Source organism: Pongo pygmaeus, chromosome 11 (assembly GCF_028885625.2).
Source record: "Pongo pygmaeus isolate AG05252 chromosome 11, NHGRI_mPonPyg2-v2.0_pri, whole genome shotgun sequence".
Lineage (NCBI taxonomy): Eukaryota > Metazoa > Chordata > Mammalia > Primates > Hominidae > Pongo > Pongo pygmaeus.
The window spans coordinates 136,970,421-136,989,601 of record NC_072384.2 but is presented as its reverse complement, the minus strand read 5'-3'; the positions used below and the strand labels follow the sequence as shown (position 1 = coordinate 136,989,601).

Here is a 19,181-nt window from a genome sequence, read left to right as displayed (position 1 = left end):
TTCAGATTTAGGGACACAGGCTGAAAGTGAAGGGATCGAAAAAAGATATCTCATGCAAATAATAAGCAAAAGAGAGAAGAAATGGCTATACTTAGACAAAATAGACTTCAAATCAAAAACTATCACGAGACCAAAAAGATCATTAACTAATGATAAAAGGGTCAATTCAATAGGAAGATATAACAATTATATATACACCTTTAATCAAAGCACCTAAATATATGTAGCAAATACTAACATATCTGAAGGGAGAAATAGACAGCAATACAATAATAGTAGGAGAACTCACTATCCCACTCTCAGTAATGAATATATCATCCAGACAGAAAATCAATAAGGAAACAGCAGACTTGAATAATACTAGGGACCAAATAGTCCTAACAGTTATTCTACCCAACAGCACCAGAATACACATTCTTCTCGAGTATGCATGGAACATTCTCCAGGATATATCACATGCTAAGTCACAAAACAAGTCTTAATAAGTATAAGAATATTGAAAACATTCCAAGTAACTTCCAACTGCAATGAAATGAAACTAGAAATCAATAACAAAAAGAATACAGAAAAATTCACAAATATGCGGAAATTAAACAACACACTCTTGAACAACCATTGAGTCAAAGAAAAAAATTCGCAGGGAAATTAGAAAATATCTCAAGACAAAAATGACAACACAACATACCAAGAATTATAGGATGTAGCAAAGGCAATACTAAAAGGGAAGTTTTTCACAATAAATGCCTATATTAAAAAAGAACAATCTCAAATAACCAACATACCTCAAGGAACTAGAACAAGAGGGGAATATTAAACCCAAAGCTAGCACAAGACAGGAAATAACAAAGATTAGAGCAGAAATCCATGAAATAGAGAATAGATAGACAATAGGAAAAAATGATAAAACTAAGAGCTGGTTTTCTGAAAGGATTTTAAAAATTGACAAACTCTATGCTAGAGACTAAGAAAAAGATGAGATTTAAATAAATTCAGAAATAGAACAGAAGAAATTACAACCAATGTCAAAGAAACAAAAAAGATCATAAGAGACTATTATGAACAATTATATGCTAATAAGTTGGACAACCTAGAAGAAATGGATACATTCTTAGAAATATACAACCTACCAAGACCAAATCTAGAAGAAATAGAAAGCTTCAACACACCAATAACAAATAAAGAGGTTAAATCAGTACTCCAAAACCTTCCTGGGATCCTGGAAAACAAAAGGATATTAGGGAAAAATTAGTGGAAACCTAATAAACTTCGGGTTTTTATTGATAATATTGTACCAATGTTGGTTTCTTAGTTGTGACAAATGTCCCATACTTGATGTAAGATGTTAATGTGGAAAATTATGTGAGAGGTATTTCTGTACTGTTTTTGTAGTTTTTCTGTAAATCTAAAACTATTATAAGATTAAAAGGTTTTGTTTACAGATGACATTGTTTTCTTGTGGAAAATCCCAAGGAATCTACAAACTCCAAATCAACTTACATCAGCAAGGGTGCAGGATATAAGATAAACATGCAAAAATCAATTGTATTTCTACATATCGTCAATGAATACATAGACACCAAAGTTAAAATGGAATGTGATTTTTAAATCACTCAAAAAATGAAATACATATGTGTAAATCTAACAAAACAGGTGTAGGACTTGTATGTTAAAACTGCACAATGCCAGTAAAGAAATCAAAGCAGATCTGAATAGACAGACATACCATATTCATGAATTGGAAGACTCAACATAGTAAAAAATGTCCATTAGGATATTTTTATAGGATAGGATTAATGCAATTCTACCAAAATCCCAGAAATATAATTTGTAGACATAGACAAGTTTATTCTAAAATTTATATGGAAAGGTAATGGAACTAGAATAACTAAAGCAATTTTGAAAAAGAAGAATAAAGTGAGAAGGACCAATTTACTCAATTTTAAGGCTTATCATATAGCTACAATAATCAAGACTGTATGCTATTGGTAAAGAGCTAAACACATAGATCAATGGAACAGGACAGAGATTCTAGAAATAGGCCCACGCAAGCATGCCTACCTGACTTTTGATGAAGGTGCAAAAGCAATTCAAAGGAGGAAAGATACACTTTTGAATAAGTAGTGCCAGAGTAACTGGAGATCCATAAGCAAAAAGAAATGGACCTCAACCTAAGTCTCATACATTATATAAAAATTAATTCAAAATGGGTCACAGACTTAACTTTTAGAAAAACAAAAAGAGAAGACTTTGGGGGCTAGGCTAGATAAAGAGTTCTTAGAATTAGCATCCAAAACACAATTTTTAAAAGGAAATATTGGACTTCATCAAAACTAAAGATGATTGCTCTGTGAAAGACCCTGTTAAGAGGATAAAAAGACAAGCTACAGACTGGGAGGAAATATCTGCAAACCACATATCTGACAAAGATCTAGTATTCATATACTAGACATATATAGAACTCTGAAACATATAAACATATAAAGAACTCAAAACTCAAAAGTTAAGAAACAAGCAACACGATTAGAAAACGAGTGAAAGACATAAAGAGACATCACACTGAAGAAGATGTACAGATGGCAAATAAGCACATGAAATAAGCACATTTGAAGCATGTCCCTCTAGGCTGTCACAAGTACCTGAGTGCAAAGCCCCTTGGGAACTAGAGGTAGACTGTTGCCTGGCCCTGAGGGCTCCAGATTTGGGGCTAGATGCTAACAGAGAAAGGCAATTGGGTACTGCCTTAGTCTGTTCAGACTGCTATAACAACGTTCTTAGGCTGAGTAATTTATAAACAACAGAAATTAATAGCTCATAGTTCTGGGAGCTGGGAAGTCCAAGATCAAGACACCAGCAGACTCGATGTCTAGTGATTTTGTGTCTGGTGAGGCCTCATTATCCACTTCAAAGATGGTTCCTTCTAGCTGTGTCTTCACATGGTGGAAGGGGTGAACAAGCTCCCTCAGACCTCTCCATGACCGTGGAACCCTTGTGACCTAATTGCCTCCCAAAGGCCCCATCTCTTAATACCAGCACCTTGGGGGTAGGTTTCAACTCATGAATTTTGGGGGAACACAAGCATTCAGCTTATATCAGTCACCAAAGGTGAGCACAGCTTGACTCTGTATGTCCACACTGCACTCTCATCCTTTGTGGGACACCAAGCCAGAGCCCAGAAAGTCAGAATGCTCTTCCCTGTTTGGAATTTGGCCCTGTGCAAGTGCCACAGTGGGGACCTCACGTCTGTCCACACAAGGACACACCACATAAGCAACTTGGGATTTTCCAGGCTAGTCCCTACGTTCATGATAACACGGCAGCTCCGTGTTCACGCCACCACAATTAACTTTCCACCTCCCACCACCCCCAGAAAACAACGTGCTTAGCTAATTTCTAGGACTTATTTGCTTGCTTGTTTTGACTAAATTGTTGGTTATTTCCTTTTTTTTCGAAAGAAGAAAGGAAAGAAAGGCAAAAAGAAAGAGAAAAAGGCAAAGAAGGATAAAGATCTGACAGCTGACAGGTGAGAAATGGACTTGTTATGTTGTGATGCACGTGAGAAGCCCCAGAGAAGAGCACAGGAAACCCCGAGTGCGCCCCCTCTGTGATGCCACGCCCTGTTCATCCTCCACAGTCCCGGAGTGGTGGGAGCCACCTCTAAGTCCTACAAATCCCAGACTGGAAAGATGCCTGAGTGGCCCAGAAGGCAAACCTGGACCCCCATGGCTTCTGACGTCATAACATTTTTTTAAGTTTTAAAATTCATGGAAGAGGTGTTCTTTAAATTATTTGTTTAAGAAATAACACCCTGGTGAGGCTTTTGAGGAAATACGGAGACTCTGAGTTCTCACAGGGCAGGAATCTGCGCGAGCGCCTCTGCTGAGGCCGTTGCTCCTGCCGCGGAAGGAATGAGAGCAGTGAGGCCCAGTCTCAGGAAGGGCTGTGTCCTTTCTCGGAACTTCATGGGCCCAGCTTCAGCGCAGGACGAATGAATTCAAGTGTTCATTTTTAACTTGAAGTGGCCTGAAAGTACTTTAACATTGAAAATAAACAGTACCTAGGATTTCACATATTATCAAGGAATTTAATTAAAATCCCTAATAAATAATGTGGGAAGTAATTTTGAATGTATATTTTTCTTCCCTTGGGTCTTATTAATGGGTCAACACCTGTCGCTCCCCTGTTGGGGGTTCCCTCCCCTCCCTTGGTCCTGTCGCTCTTCTGTTTGGGGGTTCCCTCCCTTCTCCCTTGGTCTTGTCGCTTCCCTGTTTGGGGGTTCCCTTCCCTCTCCCTTGGTCCTGTCACTCTTCTGTTTGGGGGTTCCCTCCCCTCTCCCTTGGTCCTGTTGCTCCCCTGTTTGGGGGGTCCCTCCCCTCTCCCTTGGTCCTGTCACTCTTCTGTTTGGGGGTTCCCTCCCTTCTCCCTTGGTCTCGTCGCTCCCCTGTTTGGGGGGTCCCTCCCCTCTCCCTTGGTCCTGTCACTCTTCTGTTTGGGGGTTCCCTCCCCTCTCCCTTGGTCCTGTCACTCTTCTGTTTGGGGGTTCCCTCCCCTCTCCCTTGGTCCTGTCGCTCCCCTGTTTGGGGGGTCCCTCCTCTCTCCCTTGGTCCTGTCACTCTTCTGTTTGGGGGTTCCCTCCCCTCTCCCTTGGTCCTGTCACTCTTCTGTTTGGGGGGTCCCTCCTCTCTCCCTTGGTCCTGTCACTCTTCTGTTTGGGGGTTCCCTCCCCTCTCCCTTGGTCTCGTTGCTCCCCTGTTTGAGGGTTCCCTCCCCTCTCCCTTGGTCCTGTCACTCTTCTATTTGGGGGTTCCCTCCCTTCTCCCTTGGTCTCATCGCTCCCCTCTTTGGGGGTTCCCTCCCCTCTCCCTTGGTCCTGTTGCTCCCCTGTTTGGGGGTTCCCTCCCCTTTCCCTTGGTCCTGTTGCTGCCCTGTTTGGGGGTTCCCTCCCCTCTCCCTTTGTCCTGTCACTCTTCTGTTTGGGGGCTCCCTCCCCCCTTGGTCCTATTGCTCTTGTTTAGGGGTTCCCTCCCTTGGTCCTGTCACTCTTCTGTTTGGGGGTTCCCTCCCTTCTCCCTTGGTCCTGTCACTCTTCTGTTTGGGGGTTCCCTCCCCTTCCCTTGGTCCTGTCACTCTTCTGTTTGGGGGTTCCCTCCCCTTCCCTTAGTGCTGTCGCTACCCTGTTTGGGGGTTCCTGCTTCTCCCTGTGTCCCAGCATTACTCTCCCCAAACTCTGTTGGAGGGAAGCTCTGTGAGGGAGAAAGCCCTGCCTAGAGCTCTCTGCGGGGGAAGAGGAGGCCAGAGCACCCAGAGGGGCACCAGACATCTGTGGCCTCCAGGGAGGCCAGAACACTGCCGCGGCCCTGGCAAGCAGCCCCTGGAAACACAGTCGGAGGGAGTGTGGGTTTCTGCTCTCTAGAGAAATGGCTGTCACGGGACATCCATAGGGGGAGGGGCTGCAGGTTTCTCCACTCAAGGCTCCATTGGTTGAGAAGCAGTTCCAGGTTGAGATGCTGTGGCTGACTGCTGCCTAAGAAGCAGCTGGTCAGCGTTTTGAGTCTCAGGTGCCCCAGTTCGTGGGGAGGTACACATCTGTCCATGCATAAACACCGGCACCTCCTGGGGCAGATTTGGGGGGCAGAGGGGCCTCGGAGTCCCATCCCTTGAGGAAGGTGCAGCCCATGCTCACACACAGTGCCACGGTGTCTTCTACTAGCTTTTTTTTTTTTTTTTTTTTTTTTTTTTTGAGGCAGAGTCTCGCTGTATTGCCCAGGCTGGAGAGAACTTGCGCCATCTCAGCTCACTGCAACCTGCGCCTCTGGCGTTCAAGCGATTCTCCTGCCTCAGCCTCCTGAGTAGCTGGGATTACAGTTGCCCACCACCAGGCCCAGCTAATTTTTTTGTATTTTTAGTAGAGATGGGGTTTCACCATGTTGGCCAGCCTGGCTTGAACTCCTAACTTCAAATGATCTGCCCACCCTAGCCTCCCAATGTGCAAGCGTTACAGGTGTGAGCCATCACGCCTAGCCTCAGACCTTCTTAATATCATTTGTTCGATTATGTTAGAGAATCTTCTTCAAATTTATGTTAATATTTTATGCGTATATTAAGTGTTTATATTAAATAAGTATTCAAGTTAAAACACTACAGTTGATACTTCCTTGATATTTATGGGTCAAATATTGCTATCCCAAATTCCACTAAATTAAATATTTCTTAACTTTCAGCAGAGGGCATACTACTTTAAATATGTTTGATGCAATACAACTCCAGTCATCCAAAGACTGGGGTCATTGGATTAACATTTCCCCGAATAGTATTTGGCTTGGGTCTAACTGATATTCTTGGTTATCTTTTAATCACACTAACTTGGATCACAGGACAGTCAGAAGAACTGTCTAAATAAAGTTGTATTTACAATTCTGAACTTAGAGAAAGACCAGAGTAGGATGGAAGAATAAAGAAGAGGAAAAGACAAAACATCTCGAATGATTATACTGAATAATATTTGAGTTTAACCTATCTAATTTCTGCAAGCTAAACCCCAGCAAGTATCATTGGGAGTTTCATCCGTTATGTGGGATACTATGTCCATTTTTTTCTCAATTAGTATCAATTACCAGTGTACTGGCTATATGCCCAAGGTCCTTTTAGAGAAGTGGTTTTGACATCTGTAAACACTCTGTAAAGTATAACACCCTCCTAAAAAATCATCACCCTCATTGCTTTAGACGTTTTATCTTCCATGTAAGAATTATCTTCAGTATAAGCCTTTGTTCTTTGTAGATGTTTCTTTCAAACAATTGTGCAATTGGGTTAAAAGGAAACGTAAATTTCACAAAGGATTAATGATGTACTACAGCTTGCAGATGCTAGCCGAATATATAATTATAGGTCCATTGCTTTACTATTATTGGGTAATTTCTAATTCATATTTGTGCTATCATGAAGACTGATGGAAGGGCAGACTGCAGGAGTTATAGCTGGTCCCAGACGCCCAAATATATCATTCTTATTAATGGGAAACATCAGATACACACATGGATGAGTGAAAGCATTGTTTTTAAAAAGCCTAATTTATCCCCAAATTGTAGAAACACTTCAGAAATCCTTTTATTTGCATATGAACAAATGTAATTCGAAATAGATCTGGTTTAAGTTCTCCACATATGTTATCATTAACAGAAATACTGCTGATTTCTGTGTGTGTGCCTCTGGAACAGACGCTCTGCTTTCTCCCCAGGACCATCGAGTCTCTGTATAAGGAACTGGTGGAAGAAGGATTACTGATCCCGGCTCTGAAAGTCAACCTCTCTGATTACATTGGTGAGTACACAGAGAATAATGCATGTATGTGTCACGTGTCACCTCTTGTGTTTTGAAATCCCAGCAGCCAGAAATATGTTTTATTTACATTTTTGTTCAAGCCAAAACCTGGCCCATGGTGGCTCCTGGTAAATGTTTGTTGGATTGAATTGATTCAAATAACCTAAGAGGATGCTGTGAACTAATAGATTCTCTTAATAAAATGGTTGCAGCTCTCTCCCCTAACGTAATAGAAGCAGGTTTTTAACCTACTAGCAAGGTTCCTTGGTGCATTCTTTCTGGCATAATCTGATTTAAGGAAATGGGGAATTGTTTATGATTTCACTTGTAAAAAATGCGCCTGGGCAGCACCTAAGGCTTCCACAACAGAATCCTTACTGGAGGAATTCTTTCCAAAAGATACCTTCCAATAGAGACACAAATATTGGGGAGGAATGAGGTGGGGACATTTGTTATCACAGCCTCACCTGATGGTTTTCTCTAAATTTTTTAAAAACACCATGATGACCTGAAAACACACTTAAAGCTTAAAATTCCTCACAACTGTACCACCCTAATGCAGTTATTAGTTTTACTTTTATGAAGAAATTACCCCCAATGAATGACAGCATTCTCCTACATAACCACAGAAAGAAAACCACTCAGAAAATCAAATGCAATACTGTTACCTAATGTACAGTGAACCTTCAGCTTTCCCAATTGTCCTGACAATGTCCTGTATAAATATTTGTCCTTCTCCATCCAAAATCCAGCCAAGGATGGTGCAAGTGATTGTTGTGTCTCTTCCGTCTCCCGTAATTCCTTCCATCAGGAACAGTTTCCCAGCCTTCCGCCATCTTTCACAACACTGACATTTTTGAAGAGTCTGAGCTGTTCACAGACTGTCTCTCAATTGAATGTGTGTCATGGTGTCCTCATTATTCGATTCAGGTTAAACATTTTGACAGGAAAACGATGGTGTCTCCCTGTCAGTGTTTCCCACTGGGGGCACTTAATGCCACTTTGTCCCATCAGCGGTGAGGTTAAGTTCTTCTCTTTCTATCATTCCTTCTACATTGAATAGATATCATTCTTCTGTAAGGAAGTGTGGAATCTTTTAAAGTTGTGTTATCAGTGTAGACACATGGATTCTTTTTTTATTCACTGTATTATCATCTGTCCCTATCATTATCCATCCTGATATTTACATTGACCCAATTTTGCTCTGTGAGGGCAAGAAGGCTGGCATTCTCCTTTGATCAAAGGGTGGTTATTTTAATCTCTTTGCAAGACAGCCTTGTTTTTTTCTTGAGGGCTTAAAGGAGCCCTCACGTTTCCTAATAGCATAAGAATTTTGCCAGAATATTTATTAAGATATGTTTTGGGTTTCTATTTATTTTACTTTCTGTGTTTCTTCTTCAACTGCTGGAGAATTTTCTCCTGTACCTTGATTCTGTTTTGTTAATTCTGTTAATATTTTAAAATGGCTATTTTTAACAGAACCGTCTCTTATTTGTGGTTTGTATTTCTGAACAAAAGATCCTAGTGCCGAGTACAGTGCCTGGCACGTGGTAGATTCTTATTACCTATGTGCAGACTGACTTCTCAACTAATTATTAATTTCTCATCCCTTCTGAACTTTTTCAATGATCTGTCAATTTCCAGGAAGCATCTTTAAGATGCCTGAGATCAAAGTGGAGTCAGCCGTTTAAGAGTGACCCTGATATGGTTTAGATCTGTGTGCCCACCAAACCTCCTGTAGAATTACAATCCCCAGTATTGGAGACAGGGCCTTGTGGGAGGTGAACGGATCATGGAGACAGTTTCTCATGAACGGTTCAGTACCATCCTCCTTGGGACTTTCCTCATGGTAGTGAGTTCTCACGAGATCTGGTCGGTAGCAGGCTGGACACAGTGGCTCACACCTGTAATCCCAGCACTTTGGGAGGCCAAGGTGGACGGATCACCTGAGGTCAGGAGTTTGAGACCAGCCTGACCAACATGGAGAAACCCCATCTCTACTAAAAAAAAAAAAAAAAAAAAAAAAAAGTCATGGCACACGCCTGTAATCCCAGCTACTTAGGAGGCTGAGGCAGGAGAATCGCTTGAACCCGGGAGGTGGAGGTTGTGGTGAGCCGAGATCGCGCCATTGCACTCCAGCCTGGGTAACAAGAGCGAAACACCATCTCAAAAAATAATAATAATAAAAATAAAAATATAAAAATAAAAGTGTGTAGCACCTCCCCCTTTTCTCTCGCTTGCTTTCATTCTCACAATGTGAGACGTCTTGCTCCGCCTTTGCCTTGTGTCATGATTGTAAGTTTCCTGAGGCCTCCCCAGAAGCTGAGCAGATGCCAGCATCATGCTTCCTGTATAACCTGCAGAACCGTGAGCCAATTAAACGTCTTTTATTTATAAATTACCCAGTCTTGGGTATTTCTTTATAGCAATTCAAGAACAAATTCATACAGACTCTAAGTGAAAATGACTTAATCTAACCAAAGTAGTCAAATATCCACCAAAATCTGGCACACTTTGACCTTGTCCATATTTTCATTTTTTCACTTGTCCATATTTTCATTTTTTCCCAGTTAAGGTCCTTAGCTTGAAAGATGGCAGTGTATCTTCCCAAATCCCCACATAGTAAAATAGAGCAACTAGAAAACAAGACCAAAACCCCCCAGGCAACACTTGCACCAAAACTAAATGACAAGTTTTCCCCATTGAGCCCCAAAGTACAAGCTTTAGGGACACCAAAGGACCTGAGAACAGGAGACCCCAAAATAACCAGAGAGCAATGGGCCAGGTAATGTGCAGTGGGCCAGGTAAGAATCAAAGCTGAAACTAGGAGGGGTTTGGCCCACCTCAATAGCAGATGAGTGCAAAGGACCCGAATAAGAAAGTGTGAAGGGGCTGGGGCGGTGACCCACCCCAGTGCCTTCCTCCACAGGGCCCATACTACAAAGAAACTCTTGGGAGTTAAATCAAAATTGAACAGGATGAGAAAGGTAAAGATGGAACATAGAGAAGGCCCAGAAGAAATTAGGGGAGGGGACCAGAGCCAGAACATCTCAGAAAGCAAGCCACCGCATTTTTAACATCTATAAAGACAACACAGGAGGGAGCTCTGTGAAACTGGGAAAGCTATCCTGCGCCACACTTCCTTCTAAAAGTATTGGACTATTCACTCATATAAATTTGATCAATGGAAAAGTTCAAGGTCAACGCCCATGCAAAATTGTCATAAGAAAAAAAGAATAAGAAAACATTAACTTCCCAAAAAGACATCTCCACAAAGCAGGTCTATACTGAAACCTATTTCAAAACAGGTTAATATACAGTAAGAGGTCGAGCGCGGTGGTTCATGCCTGTAGTCCCAGCACTTCAGGAGACTGAGGTGGGCGGATCATTTGATCAGGAGTTCCAGACCAGCCTGGCCAACATGGAGGAACACCATCTCTACAAAAATTACAAAAGTTAGCCAGGTGTGATGGCACACACCTGTAATCCCAGCTACTCAGGAGGTTGAGGCAGGAGAATCGCTTGAAGCCAGGGAGGTTGCATGAGCCAAGATTGTGCCAATGCACTCCAGCCTGGGGGTCAGAGCGGGACTCCATCGCAAAAAAAAAAAAGTTAATATACATTAAAAAATTATAGAAGACATGTGAGAACAGCATAAAATAGAATGAGTAAAACCCAGAAATGAGGTGACAAATCTCAATAAATATAAATAAAGGGGAAAATGTTTTAGAAAAAAATAAATTATAATGAATACAAGAGCAAATAAAGATAATAATGCTTTAGAAATAAAAGGCGAAAAGACAAATTTTTAAAGTAAAATTAGAAATGAAGGATATTAAAAGAATTCAAAAGAGCATATCAAATATTGATGACAGACAAAGAAAATCCAACATACAGATAATACGAGACCCTAAAGAAGAAAATCAAAGCAAAAGAACAGAAAAAATGCAAAGAATTTTGGCTGGCCACAGTGGCTCACACCTGTAATCTCAGCACTCTGGGAGGCTGAGGCAGGAGGATCTCTTGAGACCAGGTATTTGAGATCAGCCTAGCAACATAGCAAGACCCTTTTTCTACAAAATAAAAAATAAAAAGTAGCTGGGCATGGTGACACACACCTGTAGTCCCAGCTACTTAGCAGGCTGAGGCAGGAGGAGCGCTTGAACCTAGGAATTCAAGGTTGCAGTGAGTCAAGATCACACCACTGCCTTCCAGCCTGGGTGAAAGAGCAGGACCTTGTCTCAAATTTTGATTTTATAAATATATATAATTTTAATTCATGAAAATTTCTTTTAGGCCTTTTCCTGTTTAGAAAAAAAAAGTGCAGCTTGCTGCTCATGCTCATTTAAGTAAACATGCTCTTTGAGGCTGAAGCAAATCTGACTGATTTTCAATGTGAAAATAAAATATAAAAACTGTTCTTGGAGTTATTTCTAAACAGAACTAATATCAGAATCTTCTGAATCATCAGAATTGTCTATTTCAGAAAAAATCAGATTCATCAAATAAATCTTCAGCCAACAACCACTGGAAAACGATGTCAAGCTCATGCATAGGAATGCTACGTTTCCTAGGATTTGATATTTTTCGGCAATCAAGAATGACTATATTTCCTAAATGGAAATACCACTAGTGAAAACAGAATGCTATAAATAGAATGATGTCTTTTGTTTCTGAAGTCAGTATACTAGAGCTATGCAAAAACAATAATAAAAACGAGATATTTCGTGGCAAAGTTATCTTGGGGTAAATGCTGCAGCTGAAAGCACCTCTGGCAAGTATTCTCGGGGCAAACGGGAAAAGGGTTTAAATGTTTAAAAAACATTATAACCACATAATGAAAGACAATACTGTCTATTGAGAATATTGACTCAGATTGATCAAGAAGACATTCTAATAAAAGTGCCTTTGGGTATCTGTGTAAAAGAGATCATATGACTTGGAAAGGAAAGAAAATTAGATTACCCTCAGACTTTTCCACAGCAATGCGTTACACCAGAAGTAAATGGAGTAACATATATAAGATACTCAAGGAAAGGAAGCAGGGTCCTAGGATTTTGTACCCAGCCAAGTTTATTTTCAAGTACATAGGACACAAACTGATAAACATGCAAGAACTCAGCAATTATCACCCTGAGCCCTTCCTGAAGAATCTGCTAAGAATGACCTACTGACAGTCAAAAATGACGCGAGACACCTTGGCACGATGATTGATAGTGAGCATTCTCTGTATACCCATAAAACCAAGACAAGGTGAGGGCTTCAGGAGAGAGAGTGCAATGCATAAGAGCTGTGTGCACTGACAACATGGCATTGCAGACTTCCTACCTTAGGGGACTGGGCTCTTGCACAGCTGGGAGCTTCTTCCTGATCACATAAACTCAGGGGGCTTGGGAATGCCCCCCTGCCTCTGGAAAGCACACTGCTCTCAGCACCCAGCTAAGTCATGCCTTGTCATCTTGTCTAAGAAGAGCATTAATGAGATGAGGACCCAGGCACCCTCACTCACCCTTGGGTTCCCTGGTTTTGAATGTATTATCTTGGTTCCTTTTTAACACCTTGACAACAGAGGCATGGCCCAGAGGGTTCCTCTGTTGCCTATTCCGTTGCTCCAGAGGCCAGCACTGCAAAGCCTGAGTGCCCAGAGCCGTTTATTTCTCCTGCTTCTAGAAGATGAGAGAGGATGGATGTGGGCTGTTCCTCCCCAGCCCTTCATCCAGGCAGGGCAGGAGCAGGGATCCCCGGACACAGAACATGGTTGCCCGGATGGATGTCTCCACCAGGCCAGGAATGCTCTGCACAGATCCAGCGTGCTCAGCCGCTGGACACGAAGTTGCTTTTTTTTAGTCTTCAGATTTGTAATCCCACTCTGTCCTCAACACCATTGAACTCCCAACAGTCATTGGAATCACGAGTCGTTAGAATCACAGCAGGTAAGAGCCACAGGAGACAAGGGGAGGAACAGAGCCAGAGGATGCAAAGCCTGCACTGCAGAGCTGGGGACGACCCCTTCCTCCAGGCCCAGCCCTCGGCTCCCACCAGCCCACCCCCACCACCCACCCCACTGCTTGCTGCACCCCTGCATGGCCACCCTGCTCCAGAACTGGCCCTGTGCCCAGCAGCAAGCACCTGCCACAATCTCAGGTGTGCAAGAAATAGCAAGTTCCTTATTTTCTTTATATCACCTTAATTTGGCTTCACAACCCCCATACTATCAAGGTGATTTAAACTCAGTCCTTCTTGCCAGTCCCCACTCCTGCCCTAGGTATCCTCAAGGCCCCCAGTTCCCAGGTAGCACCAGGGTGCTGCAGAGATATTCTAGGGGCCAGTGCCCATGAAGGCCCCCCAGACCTCCAGGGCCTGGGGCTGGATGCCCGCTGGTCAGGGACCACTGACCAGTCTCTCCTCCCAAGCTCAAGGAATCTCTCCTTCCTCTCGTCCTTCTGAGGCTGCCTCCCTCCAGGATGCCAGGCCTTTACTTACTCTTTCTGTGCCTCAGTTTCCACTACTATGGGATGAGGTAATTACAGTGAATGCCTCACTAAATCGCTGTAAACATTAAGCAAGTGGCTGGATGGAGCACCCCAGGCTGCACCCTGCACGGCATTCAGCTGCCCCTGGCGTGTGGCTGGCGATCTTTGGTGATGCTTGGTGTAAAACCATCACCTCCCTCTCTGCTTTTGTCTTCACGTGGTGCTCTGCCTCTATGCATGTCTGTCTCTGTGTCCAAATTTCTCCTTTTTTACAAGGACACCAGTCCTGTTGGATTTAGGGTCCACTCTAATGACCTCATCTTAATGAAATTTATCTGCAACAACCCTATTTCCAAATAAGGTCGCGTTCTGAGACGCTGGGGATTAAGACTTCCACTTAGAATTGCAAGGGGATTCGATTCCACCTGTCATGCAGCCCCTGTTTGGTTTTCTGCCCCCTTGATCTGGGTTTCCTGGCATTTTCACACCCTCTATCCCAAATGCCTTTTCGTCTGCCACTTTCTTCTTCCCTCCCCTGTGGAAGATCTGATGTCTGTGCCGGGAATCCTGAACTTTCCAAGTTGCGAATGCACGGATGGGAAGGGGCATGGTCTGCGCGGGGCCACTGCAAACACGGGAATGTGCTTTCAGTGCGAGTCTCAGAACTTGGCAGGCAGCCCGGGCTGCTTGTGTCCTTGCCTCTGTTAGAACCAACACCCACTAATTCAACTGAATATAATTTGTTTAAACAAAATCTGTTAGGTTCTAGAAAATATGGTGCGTCTGGAGATGAATACGGGTTTAGATGTCACCTTGAATGTCATGTTTGCTGGCAATGAGCACTGGATTTAATGGTTGTTACAGGATCTCTTTCTATTCTAGTGGAGGCTAAATTAACCACTCTTCTATTTATTACCTGCTCATTAAAAAGTGTGGTATCTGAAACCATAATAGATGCTTTCATTATCACTCATTCTCCCAACCAGTACCCATTGTCCTTGCCAAGGACGTTTTGTTCATGTGGAGGCTCTGAAAGGCTGCCCCCCGCCCCACAACAAAACAGCGGTCACTGTCCGAATTTTAACTCTGATTTTCTTAGCATTTGAAAATGCTTAAAAGCTTGGGATATTTTCAGTGTTTCCTACGCACGTAAATGTGCATATTGTACTTGCCGTACACGTGTAGCATCCGAAGCTCTGCAGGACCAGGACTCGCTATAGGAAGAAAGCATCAGGGAAAAAAATCCAGACACGGTGATTCATTCATTGAATATTTTTATTCCAGATTCAGATACAAATCAAGAGAGAATCATATGAACCTATAAAGGTCCATCCTCATGACAAATGGAGACAGCCAAACTAATTTTCTTGGTGACCTTATCTAAATTAGTTAGAAAATAACACTTCAGATTTATGACTAGTTACAATTAAGCCCTTTGATATCTTCTAATTAAACCTGTAAAGATTTATTTCTGCATTATTCCTTTGGTAATCTTAAAAATGATAAAAATGTAAATGAATATTACCCTCAAAAGGAGATGTTTCTATTTATCCTAAATTAGACTCATACCTTTCCTTTCAAATGACTGCATTTTACACTCAGATTTATACTGCTCCAATACAAATTCTACATCGATCTTAAATAACTTATTTTTAAAGTTTGCACAAATGTTATACATAATCTATTGGAATATAAATAAAGCAGAGCCCCCTATATTTCAGCCTTTTTTGTGTGTCCTTCTTTTTAGCACTTTGTCCCATTTCACATAACTCAATATTCAAATGTTGTTTTAGAAAGTATTAGGAGGTTAATATAATAGTCAACATAATTCCCAGTTTACTCTAGCTAGTAGAGCAGGGCTTTCTTACCTGGATAGTTTTTCTTCAAACCTCTATCTGAGAAAAGGTGTGTTCTTCATAATGACTCTCCTGATAGGATTCTCTTTGCTCTGAAATGTTCAATTTGTATTCTCCGATCATTTTGCAGATGCCAAAATTATGCAGCTCAGACCAGCGCTGTTTTCCATTTATTGTTCCTCTGTTTCTTTTCTCTCCAGGTGAGTACAGCTACCTGGGGACTACTCTTCGCCAGGTATCCATAGAACCCATGCCCTCCCTCCTAGATGTCAGACAGCTCATCACATTGTACGGAATCTGGCCGTTAGGTAAAGACTCGGCGTGCGTGGATGTGCCTTTTCCAAAGCAGCTTGCACTGCTTGCTGGTTTGGACAGTGTGTTCCTGTTTGTCATCAAAAGTACACTGCTGCTTAACTTTTCCTACTGAGAATTCTGAGTGGGCACAGTTTCATTTTGATAGTGCACCCATGAGCACAGAAACTACTACCAGGGAGAGCACTTCTGCACCCTCTTTGTGTGCCTGCTTAGCAGTGCTGGGCTGAAGGACATACGGGCAATGAGCTGGGGAGATAATAGGCAAAGCAAGTACCTGCAATTACGATTAATCAAATTAGAGAATGAGCTAGGGCTACCACTTGCCTTTTACCCACAGGCTCCTATTACTAGGTCCTAAACAGAGGCAGCCTTTCAGGAGTCAGTGCAAGTGTGTTTCATGGATCTAAAGGATCACCTTTAAGGCCCTGCCAGTTTTCACCGAAGTCTACTCTCACTGCTAAATGAGGTTCAATTGTGACTTTTTTCAGACAGACACACTAGAGCTCTGTGGTGTGCAGGTGGTGCAGGAAAGATGGGCTCTCCGTAACACAGATATCTGCGGCTCACGTTCGCTTTTTTCTTTTTTTTTTTTATGGCTTTGATATGTGTATGACCTGAATCACCAGGGGCAGGGATGGCAACTCCAGCCAGGAGTTTCAGTTCTGACAACAATTCTCAAATAGAAATCACCTTCTGGGTGTTTAATTTGCTTTAAAATGAGATGGGAGTAGTTCAAACCCTCATTGTTCCACTTTGACTTCAGAACTTAAGCCTACTGGCAAGAAATAGTTAATTCCTCTTCTAAATTAATGTCAGAAGTAGTAAATGGAATTTGGGGTTAATATGCATTTATATATATATAATACATATGTTTTATATAATAATATATAATAGCATATAATTTATATTATATATAACAAATATATCATATTTGAGGGGCAACATAATTTGTGGTCAACAGAATAAATGTATAGATGTCAATGGAAATAAAATAGAGGAGACCTCACACTTCCTTGAAGCATCGTGGAAGGCAGTAAGACAGAAAGCACCAAGAGGCCAGGCGCGGTGGCTCATGCATGTAATCCCAGCACTTTGGGAAGCCAGTGTGGGCGGATCACCTGAGGTCGTGTTCGAGAGCAGCCTGGCCAACATGGTGAAACCCCGTCTCTGCTAAAAATACAAAAAAAAAAAAAAAAATAGCCGGGTGTGGTGGCAGGTGCCTGTAATCCCAGCTACTCAGGAGGCTGAGGCTAGAAAATTGCTGGAACCCGGGATCATGCCATTGCACTCCGGCCTGGGTGACAAGAGTGAAACTCCATCGAAAGAAAGAGAGAAAGAGAGAGAGAGAGAGAAAGAGAGAGAGAGACAGAGAGAGAGGAGGAGGAGGGGGGGAGGGAGGGAGAGGGACAGGGAGGGAAGCAGGAAATAGAAAGAACCAAGAGCCAACAAGTTTGGAAGGGAACGCCTCCCTAATGAGGTTGGTGTATTTCACAGCTGCAAAGGATACAAGGTGGTATCTGTGGTTTCCAAGCTGGCTTTGAACACACCACAGAAGGGCCCTCAGGAAGCACCCCACCTGCACCCTCCCTTTCTCACTGAGGAACCTACTGTCAGAAAGGGCTGCAGAGTCCTCCGGAGAGCAGAGCTGGCTGGGGCATTTGTTCTCATGGCAGGGCATGTGTGCCAGGTGTTTGGAATGCATAGAAACATTAGGCAGATGAATTGTGTGCACAGTTAAGCTTTTGGGAGGCTGATTTACATTTCATACATTAAAATAACATCCTGTTATAAAAGGGAATGTTTGGGGGCTCCAGTTGTTTCGATCACCTTGATGGTGGCCGCTGCCCAGACTAAAAACCCAGCCACTCAGCAGAGGACCTTGAGAACATCTCCTGGCCGCTTACATACTTGTCCAGGAGACACCGGCTGCAGCCTGGGGCTAGGGCTTAGACTCCGAAACCACCTTGGTAGAGAAGACGAAGCCCAGGAAGTATCTGGTCAGCATCCACCCACCCTCCTGGAGGTATTACTGCCACGTAGAGATAAGGGAGAAGTGAAGGGTGGGGGCATGTTCACAGAGCAGAAACCGCGTCCACTGTTTCATCTCCCACCAAACCCCTCCAGGTGGACGTGGTCCAGCTTTTACTGATTCATAAGCAGTTCCAAGACGCAGAGGCACTTCCTTGGAGTCACAGGGCTAGGAAGGGGCTAAACTGGGTTGAGGACACAGAACACTGGCCTCCTTGTTATCTCTTAATCCTCGGAAAGTTGAACAGGGCTCAGGTGCGAAAACTGGAACCATACTGTGTCTCTTGGTAGCTCTACAAGAGGGGCAGGAAGAGCTGTGGACACTGGCACATGTGTGTCCTGCCAGCTCCTGGGCCCCCTGCCCACCTTTGCCCTCCCTGAGGTCAGCCAGGCCCCAGTTGAAGAGGCCTCCCTGGGACCACCCTTTTCACCTCTCTGGGTGACCTTGGTGACCACCCCCTTTCTCTGGAAGGCCACTGCCTGTGTCACTGCCATACACTCTCCCGGGTCCACCCACCCACCCTTGCTCCTCTGCCTCCTGCTGCCCCCTGCCAACCCAAGGCTCTGTCCTCAGCACTGTTCTCTCCTCGCTCCACCGCTCCCAGAAACCTCTCCCGGCCCCCTGGCTTCAGCCAGCACCCCTGGCACCTGCAGTCCCCGACCACCTTTCAGGGCCCCTGACCGCTGGCTCCTCACCCCTCCCTGTGCCAGCCTGGCTTCCCGGCCCCACATGAAGCCTGCCCACACACCCCCTCACCGCACGCTACCGTTCTGCCCATTCCTCGGAGGCCGGCCCAGGTGCCACCTCCTCCTGGAAGTCCAGCCTGAGTCCCCCACAGGGAGCAGTTTCCTCTGAACTCCCTGTAGCTCTCCTGGACCTTCGCACCGCTTGCCTCCCGTTCTCGTTATGGCAACTCAGGTTAAGCTCCGCCCCTGGCCTGAACTCTCCACAGCAAATCCTGAGTCTTTTCCACATTTGTGTCACTCCCCGCCACAGTCCCCACTCCCACAGACCCCCACACTAGCTCCCAGCCAGGGATAGCACAGAGCAGCCTTCCATACCAGGTGTCCAACGCAGGGCAAATGAATGTCATCTCTCTCCTGTTGTGGAAAACAGTCTCTCCTTTATCCCATTAGATTGCTGCAGCGCCTACTAACCACATAAAAAAGCATGCTCATTGAGTTACATGGT

At 43.6% G+C, this 19,181-nt stretch overlaps 1 protein-coding gene across 4 annotated transcripts in view; it reads left to right on the top strand.

Annotated features, from left to right (window-relative positions):
• IQCA1 (IQ motif containing with AAA domain 1) overlaps positions 1-19,181 on the top strand; it is a 170,169-nt gene that overhangs the window by 112,521 nt on the left and 38,467 nt on the right. For 2 of the 4 annotated variants that reach the window (XM_054478406.2, XM_054478408.2), the window contains exons 12-14: positions 3,453-3,520; positions 7,235-7,317; positions 15,847-15,954. In XM_054478406.2, the coding sequence (XP_054334381.1) occupies positions 3,453-3,520; positions 7,235-7,317; positions 15,847-15,954 (259 nt within the window). The remainder of the gene's footprint in view (positions 1-3,452; positions 3,521-7,234; positions 7,318-15,846; positions 15,955-19,181) is intronic. The other 2 variants (XM_054478407.2, XM_054478409.2) reach the window with 2 other exon arrangements.